At 39.3% G+C, this 14193-nt stretch overlaps 1 protein-coding gene across 1 annotated transcript in view; it reads left to right on the forward strand.

The window, feature by feature from the left end:
* Positions 1–14193, forward strand: part of ADGB (androglobin) — a 209573-nt gene that overhangs the window by 76107 nt on the left and 119273 nt on the right. The window contains 3 exon segments of the mRNA XM_065401716.1: positions 848–1022; positions 3004–3094; positions 9751–9895. Coding sequence (XP_065257788.1) covers positions 848–1022; positions 3004–3094; positions 9751–9895 — 411 coding nt within the window.

Consider the following 14193-nt stretch of genomic DNA (forward strand, 5'->3'; position numbering starts at 1 on the left):
GAAGATAACTGTTTAAATGGGAAGAGCACCACTCAATGTCCATATCTAAAATTGCTCTTAGGTCATGGTTAAGCTGTAGTGTCTTTATATACAACCATATGTACTAAAATAGACAGTGAGATTAAGGGACTAATTCTGATAAAAAATATTGCTGCAGAATGATTTTACATTATGGATGTTTTCACGAGCCACCTAAATAAACCAGTTGCTTAGTAAAACTCTGCCACCTTGTAGATGTCAGCAGGGCTGGCTCCAGGGTTTTTGCCGCCCCAAGTGGGGGAAAAAAAGCCGCGATCGTGATCTGCGGCGGCAATTCGGCGGGAGGTCCTTCGCTCCGAGCGGGAGTGAGGGACCGTCCGCCGAATTGCCACCGAATGGCTGGACGTGCCGCCCCTCTCCAGAGTGGCCGCCCCAAGCACCTGCTTGGCAAGCTGGTGCCGGGAGCCGGCCCTGGATGTCAGCATGAAGCTGTGGCCAACACTTCAGAAAAATATTTTTTTAAAAATTCTTAAAACAAAATGTTGTCAGCCTTCCTCCTTTTTTCATTCCACTGCTGTGACACAGTATCACTCTGTTTATCTCCAGAGCTGAAAAATGCATGGTTGTGGCTGAAACAACTGTTGTACGATAAATCCATTATAAATAAAATGTATTGAAACCAAAAACATACCATTAAATTTTGACTCCTGATCAGTCATCTTTGCTAGACATGTTTCGAACAAGGAGCGGACGGAATATTTCATGTTAAATCTAATATTTTTTCAAGATTCTGTAAGCTTACCGTTTAGCTCTTTTAGCATGGGAAAGGAGAACTGCCGTCACTGAGTTAATTCTTTGGATTTTGCAGGCTGATTCCTCTGAGAAGTTGAGGCAGTATGGACTTTCCCACATATATAGCCATCCTGTGCTGGTGACTAGGACTAGGTCCTGTCCTCTGGTAGCTCCACCAAAGCCACCACCAATTCCTCGATGGAAACTTATCCGCCCGAAAAAAGAAACTGTTGTGACAGATGAAGCTCAAGGTTTGTCTACTCAGACCTTACAAAATATATTTAATTTACTATGAATCACAGTTAAAGTTCTTAGTGTTTCACTTGTGAACCAATGTAGTGGAAACACTTGGCATATAATTTCAGTGGAGTTACATCGCAGCTGAATTTTGCTCCTTATTTTTGCACCCTTGTTTAAGGCTCCCCCCCCCCATTCTTTCATAAATGAGTGTTTGGAGAGGTAGGATACATCATAACTGGAAAAAATCCCCAAACGTGAATTAAAGATTTGGAGAGAATCAGTGATGGACTTAACCACTTTTTAACTGAGAACACAGAAACTGGAAAGTTCTGAGAAATTATTTATTTATTATTATTAGAGCTATGGGGACACGATGTTGATAGCTAGCACAGCGCTTAAACACATGCTTTACTTTAAGCATATGGATAGTCCCACTGACTTTATTGATCCTATTCACATACTTAAACTGTATATCTGCACTGCAGCTAGGCACAAGCCTCCCAATACCAGATAGCCAGACTTACGCTAGCGAGGCTTGAACTAGTGTGCTAAAAATTGCAGTGTGGATGTTGATGGCTCTGTCATCAGCTCCAGGCTCTCAGGTCCACCGGCACCCCGTGTCTGAGCTCGGGTGGCTAGCCTGAATCTCTGCTGGAGCTGCAACATGCATACTGCTATTTTTAGCATGTTATATTGAGCCCTGCTTACAGGAGTGTGTCTACCCTGGCTGGGAGGCTCAGAGCTGCAGTGTAGGCCTACCCTTGTTGGCTCAGGCTCAGAGTAATCAGCACATTGCAGGATATAAGCTCTGTGTGCGCACAGTGCTTTATTTAAAGGTACTGTTGACCACAGAATCACAGAATATCAGGGTTGGAAGGGACCTCAAGAGGTCATTTAGTCCAACCCCCTGCTCAAAGCAGGACCAATCCCCAGATAGATTTTTACCCCAGTTCCCTAAATGGCCCCCTCAAGGATTGGTTATAGCAGGCCAATGCTCAAACCACTGAGCTATCCGTCCCGTCCCCCCCTTCCATTCTTGTACTAACTGCAGGAATGGCAGAACAGGAAACAGGCCTATGTTTCTAAAACATGCTGTCTTTTGGGCTTAAATTTCCTCAATAGCAACTTCACAATTGTCTAAGAGGGTTCTCACAGACTTGCTCCTAAAGTCTTTTTAGAGAGTATTGCAGATCAGATATTAGCAATGAAAATTGCCTAACAGTATTTCATTAAGAATTCAGGAAGTTTCCTTAAATAACTAGTTAGTCATTTAATGGACCATTTTTATTCAGTTATTCCAATTGTGTGCATGCACTCTTGAAAATGTGGTCCTTAATAGTTTTTTCTCAAAATACTCTTCATTAGAAATATTAGTAATTTTCACATTTAACAATAATGCAATGGTAAGTCTAATTTACAGACATTTCATGCATGTAGATGGTATGAACTAAGACAGATTTTTTTCAGCATCTTAGGCATTATATTTATTTATTTGAAATGAACCAAACCCTTAATTCCTTACTTGGGAAAACTTGTATTGACTTCAGTTGCAGTTTGCTTGAGGATGGGGTAATAACTGAACTAAGTGGTCAATATTTGACCCAATATGGATTGGTTGCTTGCAGGGAGCTATGGGGTTATTCAGCTGCAACTATGTTAATGGGCTAAAGGGTTATGGGCTAAAGGGTTCTCATGGATAGTAATGACACTGCAAAACCAAGTTGTAGAAGTGTCCACTTCATATTTCAAAAGTCCTGCTGCATTAAAATCTTTTGAAAGCTGTACTTTCAAAAAATCACTGTATTTTACAAAAGTACAATTAACTGGAACTTTAATGGTTTAGAACATACAGCTATCCTTGTAATGTCAGATTTCACCTTGAATTGTAGCAAAAGTAGCCAGTCTTAACCCTTTTTTGAGAATTTTTATTTTGAACAATATCACTGGTTTTAGTGCTTTAAAACTCATAATAATCTTTTTTTATTTTTTCAGAACCTATAATAAAGAAGCCTGAACAGTATATCGAGATTGCTAGCCCATTTCTGAATTATAGAGTCACGCCTATTGCAATGCCCACAAATATGTAAGTAAATTAAACTTCCTGTACAATAAGGGAATGCACTTATTTGTTTCAATATAGTGTTAACATTTCTGTTCAACATTCATCATGTAACCAATATAAAAACAAAGTATTGTGTTTATCTATAATACGCAAACAAGTTGTTTACTTTCATTGCTCACTCAAGGGTCTTACCTTTTATTTGAGATGTAATTGCATAAGAAATTATCCCTTTTTAAATTAAGAATGTCTAGGAGCAATTGAAATCCAGAATTTTCAATGCACATGTTTCCCATTTACCTTTCCTACATTATTTTGACCTGTGTGCCAGACAGTTCTTTTCTCTTTCCTCAACCCCCGCTATACACACCATGGATCATTTGGTCCAAAAGTGGGAATTTTCTTTCTTCAAATGTTTATGGGCTTCATCAAAGGCCATTGAAATCAATAGAGTCTTTCTATTGAATTCATCAGGGCCTGGGGTCAGGCCCCTTAAGTATTTTCTTACAATAGGTTTTGATTGTTTTTCTTTTCTCCTTTTCTTATTGTATTGAAAGGTGAGATTTGCAGTAAAGATGCTCAATGTTCCTCTTATGTTTAAGGAGTTATTAAATGTTAAGATAATCTTCCCCTCAATTATGAGTGATATGTGATTTTTAACTGAATATGAAAATTGGCCTCAGGAACTAATTTACTTTAAATCACCTCCAAATGATAGAAGAAATGGATACTGCTCAGTCTGCTTCTTTGTTAAATTTCTCCTCTTCCTCCACTTTGCATTCTTCCTGAAGCTTCTGGCTGAGGGGTGATTATGAATGTGTTCTTCCTGAAGTACAGTATAGGGTGCAGTTGCTGATGGTTATGTTAGTCACATGTAAAAGAAAAGGTGGGAAGCTAGTTTTTCATTTTCAGCATTATACTGGATTTGCCAGAAAGGCAATGCATCAGGGATCTTCAATCACAAGGGTGATTATACTCTTAAAAAGAATCCATAACTCGATGATTTGTTGATTAAAGGACTACTTGCCTCAGAGATTTCACTCTGCCCTCAAGACATTTTGCCAGTTGTTTGATTCATTGGGCCAAAGAATGGAACCACTAAGAGGTCCCTTTCACATTCATGGAGCTCATGTAATGGAGCTCATGTAATCAGTTCTACACTCCAGATCTGTGACAGCAATTTTTCTCCTGAAGAAAGGTTTCAGACTTTTCAGAATGATTTTTCTACTTCAGAATATCTTCAGATAGCTTTCAGATTTTCTCTCAGTTCTGTTGAGCCTCATGGCCTCTTGCACATATGTCATTCCTCTAGCCAGGCTTCAGAGGAAACCATTGCAAGGCTGGCTTAGAACTATTTGTTGGCTTCCTCTAGATAATATGGAGCAACAGGCCATTTGTGTCTCCTGACGTTACGTTTTCACGTAATACCAGATAACATCAGAACATGCTTGCAAAGGTGCCTCTTTCAACCATCTGCAATGCTGGTAACAAATACTTCAACACTGTTAGGAAGCTGAGCTGTTTCAACTCATAATCAAAGACTTTTGTACACATGAGTATAAAAAAACTTCATATAAATGTCCAGGAACAAAGAGCAGCCTGTCCGGCTAACAATGCTTCTCTCCTAACAGGCCCCTTCCTTTGCACTTTCATGAAGAATTCTACCACCATATATTTTATTACATTGAAAAGCACCACATTAAAAGAACATTAAAGTTGCAAAGTCAAGCAGTCAAAAGTTAGGAAATACCACTATTAAAGCTATCTGTGCAATTTTAATTCAGCCCCCTTATGTGTATGCATTTTGATTCAGTCTTAAATTACATGGTCACATACTAGTTTTTCCATAGGACCCCTGCCTCATTTAGGATGGACACTTGCTCTGGGGATAAATCAGGGTTGTGCAGTGAAGGAAACTGTTGTCTGTAGGACATCTGCTTCATTAGTTGCAGAAGTTGGAAGGTGTGTTATGAATGAGACCTTGTCTACACTTGCAGTGGTGTGTAGGATACAAGTAGCTACACACTGCTGTGAAAGGCAGGCTAAATCCACACGTATCTACACATGGCAACGAAAGGCTCTGGCAGTGGGATGCTATACTGTTAAAATTAGCAATGTAGATGTGGAAGGCACTGTTTGGGTGGGTAGAGAGCTGTGTAGGATATATACAATAGGGTTCAGACATGTAGGGCACTCTACTTGCTTAAGCAGTACCTCACTGTCTACACTGCTATTTATACCCATGCTTACTGGGCATGCAGTGTCTGTACTGTACATGCTGTAAGTGTAGACCTACTCTGAGGCAGGGATTGCAGAAAGAAAAAGGGTGGTCTCCTGGTTAAGCCAGCTAAATGGAGTTTTGAATTCTGTCCCTATCTCTGTCACAGAATGCCTGTGTGATGCTGAGCAAGTCATGTAAAACAAAATTTCCACAGGTGACCACTATATGTTTCTCATTTTCAGGGTGCTCAACTTGAGGCATCTGTGGTCTAATTTGCAGAAGTGCGAAGCACTCGCAACTGCATAACTGGAAGCTTTGCTCTGAATATATTAAGTGCTATAAAATGTTAGGTATTCTGAAAAGTCAGGTGCTAGGCCTTTCAAATTGGACACCCAAAATTAGTGAATACTTTTGACAGTTTTGCTTTTAATCTCTGTCCTCAGTTTCTCATAGTGTAAAATAGGGACAATACTATCACTTCACCTCACAGCAGTGTTATGAAGATGAATTCATTAATGTTTGTAAAGAACTAAGATACTATGATGAGAGTACCACAGAAGTCCATGAGAAAAATAATAATTATGTATTCAGTGCAGGGTTTGGATTGTGGTTAGTAAATAATGCATGGGGGTAATACAGTGAATGATGAGGATAAAAAAAATGACTAGCTGCTCATTCGGTCAGCACTGTGCATCCTGTGGAAAAAATAGTATATGATCATGTAATTAAAGACTGTCATAATGCTTACAAACAAGGGGGTTGAATTAAGATTGCACAGGCAACCTTAATACCGGCATTTCCTGACTTCTAAGTTGCTTAAATTTGCAACCTTAACATTATTTAATGCTTTTTTATGTATGGTTTCATCCATTGTGGGGTGTCCAGTCAGATGATTCTTTTCTCTTATGGGTATCGGTGGGGATGTGAAGGTTGTGGGTGGTGTCGTCTTTGTGATGAAAGAATTCTTTGAGTCAGAGTTAGGGAAAGAATTCATTTAGTTCTCCACATTTTAGTATGGTGTCAGGTCCTGTGGTGGGGCAGAAGTGATTGAAAGGCTGGTATTGCACTGGTATTGTACCTACCATAAGATACTCTTTCATGCTGGAGACAAGGAAGTAACAAAGTCACTCACAGTCCAGTGTGCCCTGAGAAGGCATCACAGTGGCATAGCCATTAAACACAAAAAGCAAAAAATGGAATCAACTACATCAACTCCATGACTCACAGAACATTACCTCTAGGAGAAACCATGACACCAGGACCCACCACATGGACACTATACGACACCCCAGTATCATCAGATAAGCATAAGATTACCCCTAACTGGAGCTGAATTATCTGTACTCCCCAAGGGTCTGATCTTCTGCCCATCACAGAATCTGATAGCATACTAATGTTGAGAACTAGAAGAATCATCTGACTGGACTCCCCCCAATGGATGAAACCACACACAGACGAGATCATCATGTTTATTGCTTCAGGAAAGAAATCAACTCTTCAATCCTTAACAAACATTACATCCCCCACAATCTCTCCACTGCCAAGAGGACAGCTGTACAATCCAAGCACCAGATAGTGATCACAGCAGCAGACATAGGAGGCACCATTGTAGTCCTCAACTTTGATGACTATGTCAATGAGGCAACCAACAACACTCTGACACCACCTAATATAAAAAATTCAAAGAACACCCCACACCACAGTTCACACAGGAATTTAGGACATTGTCAAATCCTTTCCCAAACAACTCCAAGAGAAACTCTACAAGTTCGCCCTGATGAACCCACCCCAGGGACCTTCTGTCTACTACCAAGATACACAGACTAGGGAACCTGGGCAGACCCATCATATCTGACTATGACACGCTTACTGAAGGCATGTCAGGACTCGTAGAAACCATCCTCAAACCACATAAAGGGCCAGTTTTCTCCAGGTCACAACTAATTTCCTCCAAAAACGCCACAACATTAACAACCTCCCTCAGAACACCAACCTTGCCACCATGGATGTGACCTCCCTATACCCCTTCTGCTCCACGCTGGAACCTATATGGGGTAGCATCAAACAATTACAACCCATGCTTGATGGGAACCATATTCTGAAAGCTTTCCTGAACCCTGTTTTTTGACCTTCAAACAACCCCCGAACCTTGCCAAATTTGTCATCAGAAGCAAACTCCCCATAACTAAGACACATCAACTCAAAGCAGCACTAGACGCTGCCAGAACAACAGATGCAAAACCTGCAAACATATTTTCACTGCTACAATGATCAACACCCCCACAACATACCTTTCAAGATTTATTTATTTATTTTATTTATTTATTTTATTTATCCATGGGTCCTACATATGACTGTTGTAACATGATATACCTCAATCAGTGCATCAAATGCCCCAACAACAACTATGTGGGTGAAACCAGACAATCACTACACTGCCGAATGAACTCTCACAGAAAAATGATAAAAGACAAAAACACTGTGTCCCCCAGGGACAAACGCTTTAACAGTCCCTCCATATCGAGCTCCTCAGTCTTCATCCTCAAAGGAAACCTGCCCTACACCTTCAAAAGACGAGCCTGGGAGCTTAAATTCATAACTTTGCTAGACACTAAAAGTCATAGACTCAACAGAGACACCAGTTTTATGTCTCATTGCAACAGTCTATACCCACTAACCCTCCTTTGCTGTATGACTGCAGAGGTGTTAATTGCTCACTTCATCTTGAATGGTCTCTTTATGCTTAACAATCTGTACCACCTTGTATTGAGCTGTGACACTAAAATTACCTTACCCAGACCTGAAGAAGAACTCTGTGTCTCTTCAATCAACATAAGCTGACCCAATAAAAGATATATGGGCCTGGTCTACACTGAGGGGGGGGGAATTGATCTAAATTACGCAACTTCAGCTACATGAATAACGTAGCTGAAGTCGACGTACTTAGATCTACTTAACACAGTGTCTTCACTGCAGTAAGTCAACTGCTGACGCTCCCCCGTCGACTCCGCCTACGCTTCTTGCTCTGGTGGAGTACCGGAGTCGACGGCAGAACGCTCAGCGGTCGATTTATCGCGTCTTCACTAGATGCGATAAATTGACCCCCTGCTGGATCGATCGCTCCGGAGGTAAGTGTAGACCTGCTCTGCCTTACCTACTTTGTCTCTCTCGTATCCTGGGACCAATACAACAACACTACAAACAACCATTTAAAAAAAGCAGTTATTGCCTTATAATATAATTCTTTAATATTATTGAGATGATGAAATTTCTTACCTTTTATTTGTAAAAAAAAGAATTATATAGATGATACATAATGAAAGTTGCTTAACTTATTTTTTATTCTGTACCTTAAGCAATTTGCCTTAAAATGGAGAAATATCTATAAATGAAATGTGTTGAAATAGTAAATGGAGTAATAATTATAAATAAAATGCTGTAATATTTGCAGATTAGCAGAATTTTGTAGTATGTTTTCATATTTTAATAAATTACTTTCTGATTTGTTTAGTCTGTTTTGTCAAGGGTGAAATAATTTCTATTAGGTTTCTGTGACAACAATCTAATTCAGTCTCCTGTGATTTAATTAACAGATAGTTACCAAAATATATAGTGAAAATCAACATTTTATTAAAGTAATACTGTTTTAAAATGATGTAAGGAACTTAGACTCGTAATTGGGATTGCAGCTATTTTTAATCTGTAACCTTAATCCTAATCAAAGATATAAATATTAAGACATTATTTAAGAAAATATATTTCTACAAGTATTATTGCTAAAGAATTAAATATTTCATTATCTCTTTTAAGGAAGTACTGGATGAAGCATGTTTACATTTGTTCTATTGTATTACCATAATACTATAATTACACATTTAAATCAAATTGCTATTTGTGTGACATTGCTTTGATGTAGTCCCCGTAGCCCATATAACCAAGCAGTCTGTTCTAACAAGCTCCTGCTCCTACTGAAGTCAAAGGCAAAACTCTGATTTACTTCGATGGGAGTAGGATTGGGTTCTACATAGATTTTCATGTTTTGTCTGTCTTGTATCCATGGAGACCAATTTTGAAGAAAAAAGCAAAACTGCTTCCTATAGCCAAAAAGCCCACTTCCCCCAGCCTCCACTGGTATCAGTCTTCTGGATGTGTTCTCCCCAGTGGCCACAGAAGGTCAACCATTAGTAATGATGTTTTATAACTTTGCTGTACAGGTTCATGGCTTCCTCTAAAAATTAGATGGAAAAGCGATATTGTGTGTGTATGCATGTGGTGGTAAGCCCATAATGACACTGCTTAGGTATACTGCTATCCTATTGGGTTGAAAAAGTAAACAAAGGACATAAAAATGTAGGTTGTTTTGTAAATCAAATCCTTATTTTTCAAATAAGATAGTTATTAAGACACCTTAAAAACAAGTATGTGTATTAATGTGTTTGAGTTTTTCTTTATTATATAGCCATTTTCCACCATCTACTATCAAAAGAGGATGTAGTCCTGCATCCACCCTCCCTTCTGTCATTGAAAGTGATGAAAATGTAAATGACACTTATTTGGATGTGATTCAAAATATGAGATTCTTGAGTACAGAAGATAATTCCCAGGTAATAATGTTACATTTAAAAAAAAATAACTAACCCAGTTTTGTGCTGTAAATGACAGTGGAAGATGGAATATAAAAATTTTAATAGATGTAGATTTAAAAAAAAAACTTTGTTACTGCATTGTTTCTTTTTGCATTAAAATTAACCAGCCTTTTACCTTTTTTATAGTTAGTCTTCATACCTAGTTGGCATCAATATATCAGCATTTCCATTCTAACTTTCTATTTTTTGCAATATGTAACTCATGCATTAAATCTACTAATCCTATTTTCAAAAAAAACAGGAGTACTTGTGGCATCTTAGAGACTAACAAATTTATCTGAGCATAAACTTTCGTGGGCTACAGCCCACTTCTTCGGATGCATAGAATGGAACACACAGAAAGAAGATATTTATACATACAGAGAACATGAAAAGGTGGAAGTAGCCACACCAACTGTAAGAGGCCAATCAATTGGTATGGCTACTTCCACCTTTTCATGTTCTCTGTATGTATAAATATCTTCTTTCTGTGTGTTCCATTCTATGCATCCGAAGAAGTGGGCTGTAGCCCACGAAAGCTTATGCTCAAATAAATTTGTTAGTCTCTAAGGTGCCACAAGTACTCCTGTTCTTTTTGCGGATGGCTGCTACTCTGAAACTAATCCTATTTTGGCTGTTTATAAAGAAAAGAAAAGAAAAACAGCTCTTTAAAAGAGAAAACATGGATACAGTATCTCTCTCTTTCTCTTTTTGTTTTTTCTTTCCTCAGGAATGTCACTCTGTGGCTATGTCTACATTTATGGTGGTGTGTAGAGTACAGACACCGCATGCCGCCCTTGCACAGGTATAAATAGCAGTGTAGATGGTGATGTACTGATTAGACAAGTAGAATAAAGACACTCCAGAACCTTAGGGTATGTACCCTACATGCCGAAGAAGTGCCTTCTCCATTTACACTGCTGTTTTTAGCAATATAGTGTCGCACTGCCAGACCCTTTTCCCACTGTAGTGAAAGACTATGGCAGCAGAGAAAGTCTCTAGCAGCAGGGAGATGCCAGAGTCTTTCTCTGCTGCCTCCCCACTGCCAGAGCCTTTTCCAGCTACACACTGCCCTGGGACACACCCTCCTTTTTACAGCAGCGCATAGCTACACCCAAAGGCGCCAACTTCCCCTCTGCCCTATGAGTGCCCGACACTCCCCCTCCCTCCGGCCCTGCCCCCTTCCCACCCCCATTCCGCCCCCTTCCCCCACCTCTACCCCTGCCCTGCCTCTTCTCTGCCTCCTCCCCTGAGCGCACCATGTTCCCGCTCCTCCCCCTCCCTCCCAGAAAGTCCTAAGCACCACCAAACAACTGTTAGGTGGCAGGAATGGGAGGAGCAGGGATGCGGCGTGCTCGCAGGGGGAAGAGTAGGCGAGGAGCTGCCGGTGGGTGCAGGGCACCCCCTAATTTTCCCCCCAGGCCTGTGTCTGACTTTGAAGCCTAAAAAGCTTGAATCAGTGAAAAGGGATGGAAGCAGCTACAAGTGCAGTTAAGACATTTGTTTGTTTAGAATATCACTAGGATCAATATCACTGGGATTTTCAGTTTGTTAGTCTCCAATCTTTAAGTTCTCAGCCATTTTTGGCTTTTGTACACACATGACTTTACTGTTTACCCCGATATGGCAGCATAGGCTTTACACTGCTTGTGTGTGTATAATATGCTTACTGTATTTCAATTACAGTACAGAGGTTACCTAGATACACAGCTACTTGGGAATAAATAACCCTCAAACCTAGACATGTAGGCCAATATTTTTAAGAAGGGTGCTTTAAGTTAGTTTCTGAGTCCATATTTAGGCACCTAAATAAGTCTTGTTTTTCAAAAATGTTGAGCACTTTGCTGCTCCAATGTGCTTCAGATCCTAACTTTAGACACCCATTTTTAAAAAATGCTACTCATAATATCTAAAATGAGTCATGGTGAACAGAGAGCAGGAGACTTTCAAGCAAACAAGTGGCAGATGGAACTTAAATCATATAACAGAGTACATAATTAGCAGTCTAAGGTGTCTCTGAGGATCAGATTGTATATTGGTGTATACTGGCACAATTCCATTAATTTAAATAATACTTTGCACTTCTATAGTGCCCATACACCTTGAGTTCCCAAACACTGACACAAATTCTGTCAGTTACGCTCATACAAATCATGAGCAACTGATAGGATTTGGCCTTTGTAGACTTTCAAAATGTGTAGAAAAGGGTTGGCGTTCATGACAGTCACATATTATCCAGCACAAATAGAACTTTGTTAGGCAGTAGTGCCTCATTCAAAAGTTTGACAATGGTTAAGTCGCTGGTGTGCTGAGACTGCTGCCTATCATGCTGACTAATATTGTTTCCTTGTACTCTGTCTATATCCAACTGTTGTCTTTTGTTTTATATTCAGATTATAAGTAGGCTTGACAGAATTTGATTTTTGTTTTTATAATCATTAGGGTCATATTGATTTTAAGCAATTTTTATTTTTATCAACTTACATGTTCACAGTTGTGGGAATTTATGGGTGGTTAGACAATTATTTAATAACAGTAGACACTGAGATTTAAAATGTCAAAACTTTGCCCATTAAACCACAAATTACCAACGTCATATGTCAAAATATAGAAACTAAATAGCATTAACTCAATCTTTAATGAGTTCTCAAACAGCATTTTTCTTTCTTTGTCTATCTGTAAATTTTGATTATTATCAATGGAGATATTTTTCATCAGTTTGCCTGGGTGTACGGTGAAATTGAAGTTTATCAGCATTTAATGATAAAAATCTAATCCTTCCTAGTCCAATTATAAACTCCTTGAGGCAGGCACTGTCTTTGTGTTCTGTGTTTGTACAGCACCTAGCACAGTATAACTAGGGCTCCTAGGCAATCTGGTAATACAAATAAATAATATCTGAGTCCTATTGTATTGGATGCTGTCAAGGCTGATTCCCCACTCTGGCACTTCGAGTGCAGAAGGTGGGGGCCCGCAAGGATTCTAAAAATTAATACTGGCCACTCCAGGCTGGTATTAAACTCCCTAGGTCACAGTTTCTCTCTGACCTTGGAGGGGTAGATGCTGCCACCACCCAAGTGCAAAATAAACCCCTTGGGAATTCCTTCCTGTGGGGTACCCTCAAGCCCTTTCACCCGCCCTCCAGGGAAGAGCTGAGAAAGAAAACAAAGGAAATTAGTTGTTGCCCCCAGCTAATTAAACAACATATGCACAAACCTCTTAGGGACACAACAATCCAATCCTGTTCTTAAAAAAAGGTAAATTTTATTAAAAACAAAAAGAAAGAAAATACATCTGGAACTTAGGCTTTTGCTAGATTTAAAAAACCCACTTACAAAATTTAAATATCAAGAATAACCTTCTTGAGGTCCACCTTAAAGGTTACAAGCAAAACAAAAAGCATTTGGGGTTAGCACAGAGGAGTCCACAAGCCAATAAGAAATAAAAGAAATAACCATAATTGCATCTTTTTAGACATTCCCTGATTTACTGACACATTTGAGGGTTCTAAATAAGTAGTTCTAGATATGATCTGATGATCTATGATCATACCTGGCTTAAAGCTTCTCATAGCATAACTGCTCCCTGTTCCTCTCTTTCCCAGAGAACCACAACACACAGACAAAGGGAAATTTTCCCCCCAATTTTAAAAAGTTCTAGCCCTCCCATTGGCTCTTTTGGTCAGGTGCCCACTCCTTTCCTTTTTACCTGTGGGCTTGTTAACGCTTTACAGTAAAGTAAGTAGAGAACAGCTCCTAACAGGGGTTTTATAGCTAACTGGTACTATGCAGAAATACTAAGAAATCGTAAACCAACTCCTAAGAGTTTACCATAGTTCTCCCCTGTATTTGGACTAGGAAATAATGATAAAGAGTGAACTTTCTTTTCTCCCATTTCTTTGCATGCAGAGTGATTAGAATATGGAAAGGAATGAAAAGGAAAGCCATTACCATGGAATTTAGTCACTCATAGTTGGTGCTGATCTCAAAGGGGAAAAAACAACAAACTCCTTAATGGCTCAGTCTCAAAGACATGACAAAGATGAACCAGTTATTTAAAAATCCCCACTGTCTGTTTCTGGCACAAATTGGAAATATAAATGGGGGCGAAATCCTCCCTTTTAAATATTTATAACTGATGCACTATGCCCACCAGCAGGGTCATAAATCATATTTGAGGATTACAAAGATCTAACTGAGGGTGTTCTTGACCTCCTTCATAAACAGTCAGAGAATATCTTTTATTAAGACACACCATGTTCCATAGCCAAATGGCAA

Source organism: Emys orbicularis, chromosome 3, assembly GCF_028017835.1.
Source record: "Emys orbicularis isolate rEmyOrb1 chromosome 3, rEmyOrb1.hap1, whole genome shotgun sequence".
NCBI classification, from domain to species: Eukaryota; Metazoa; Chordata; order Testudines; family Emydidae; genus Emys; species Emys orbicularis.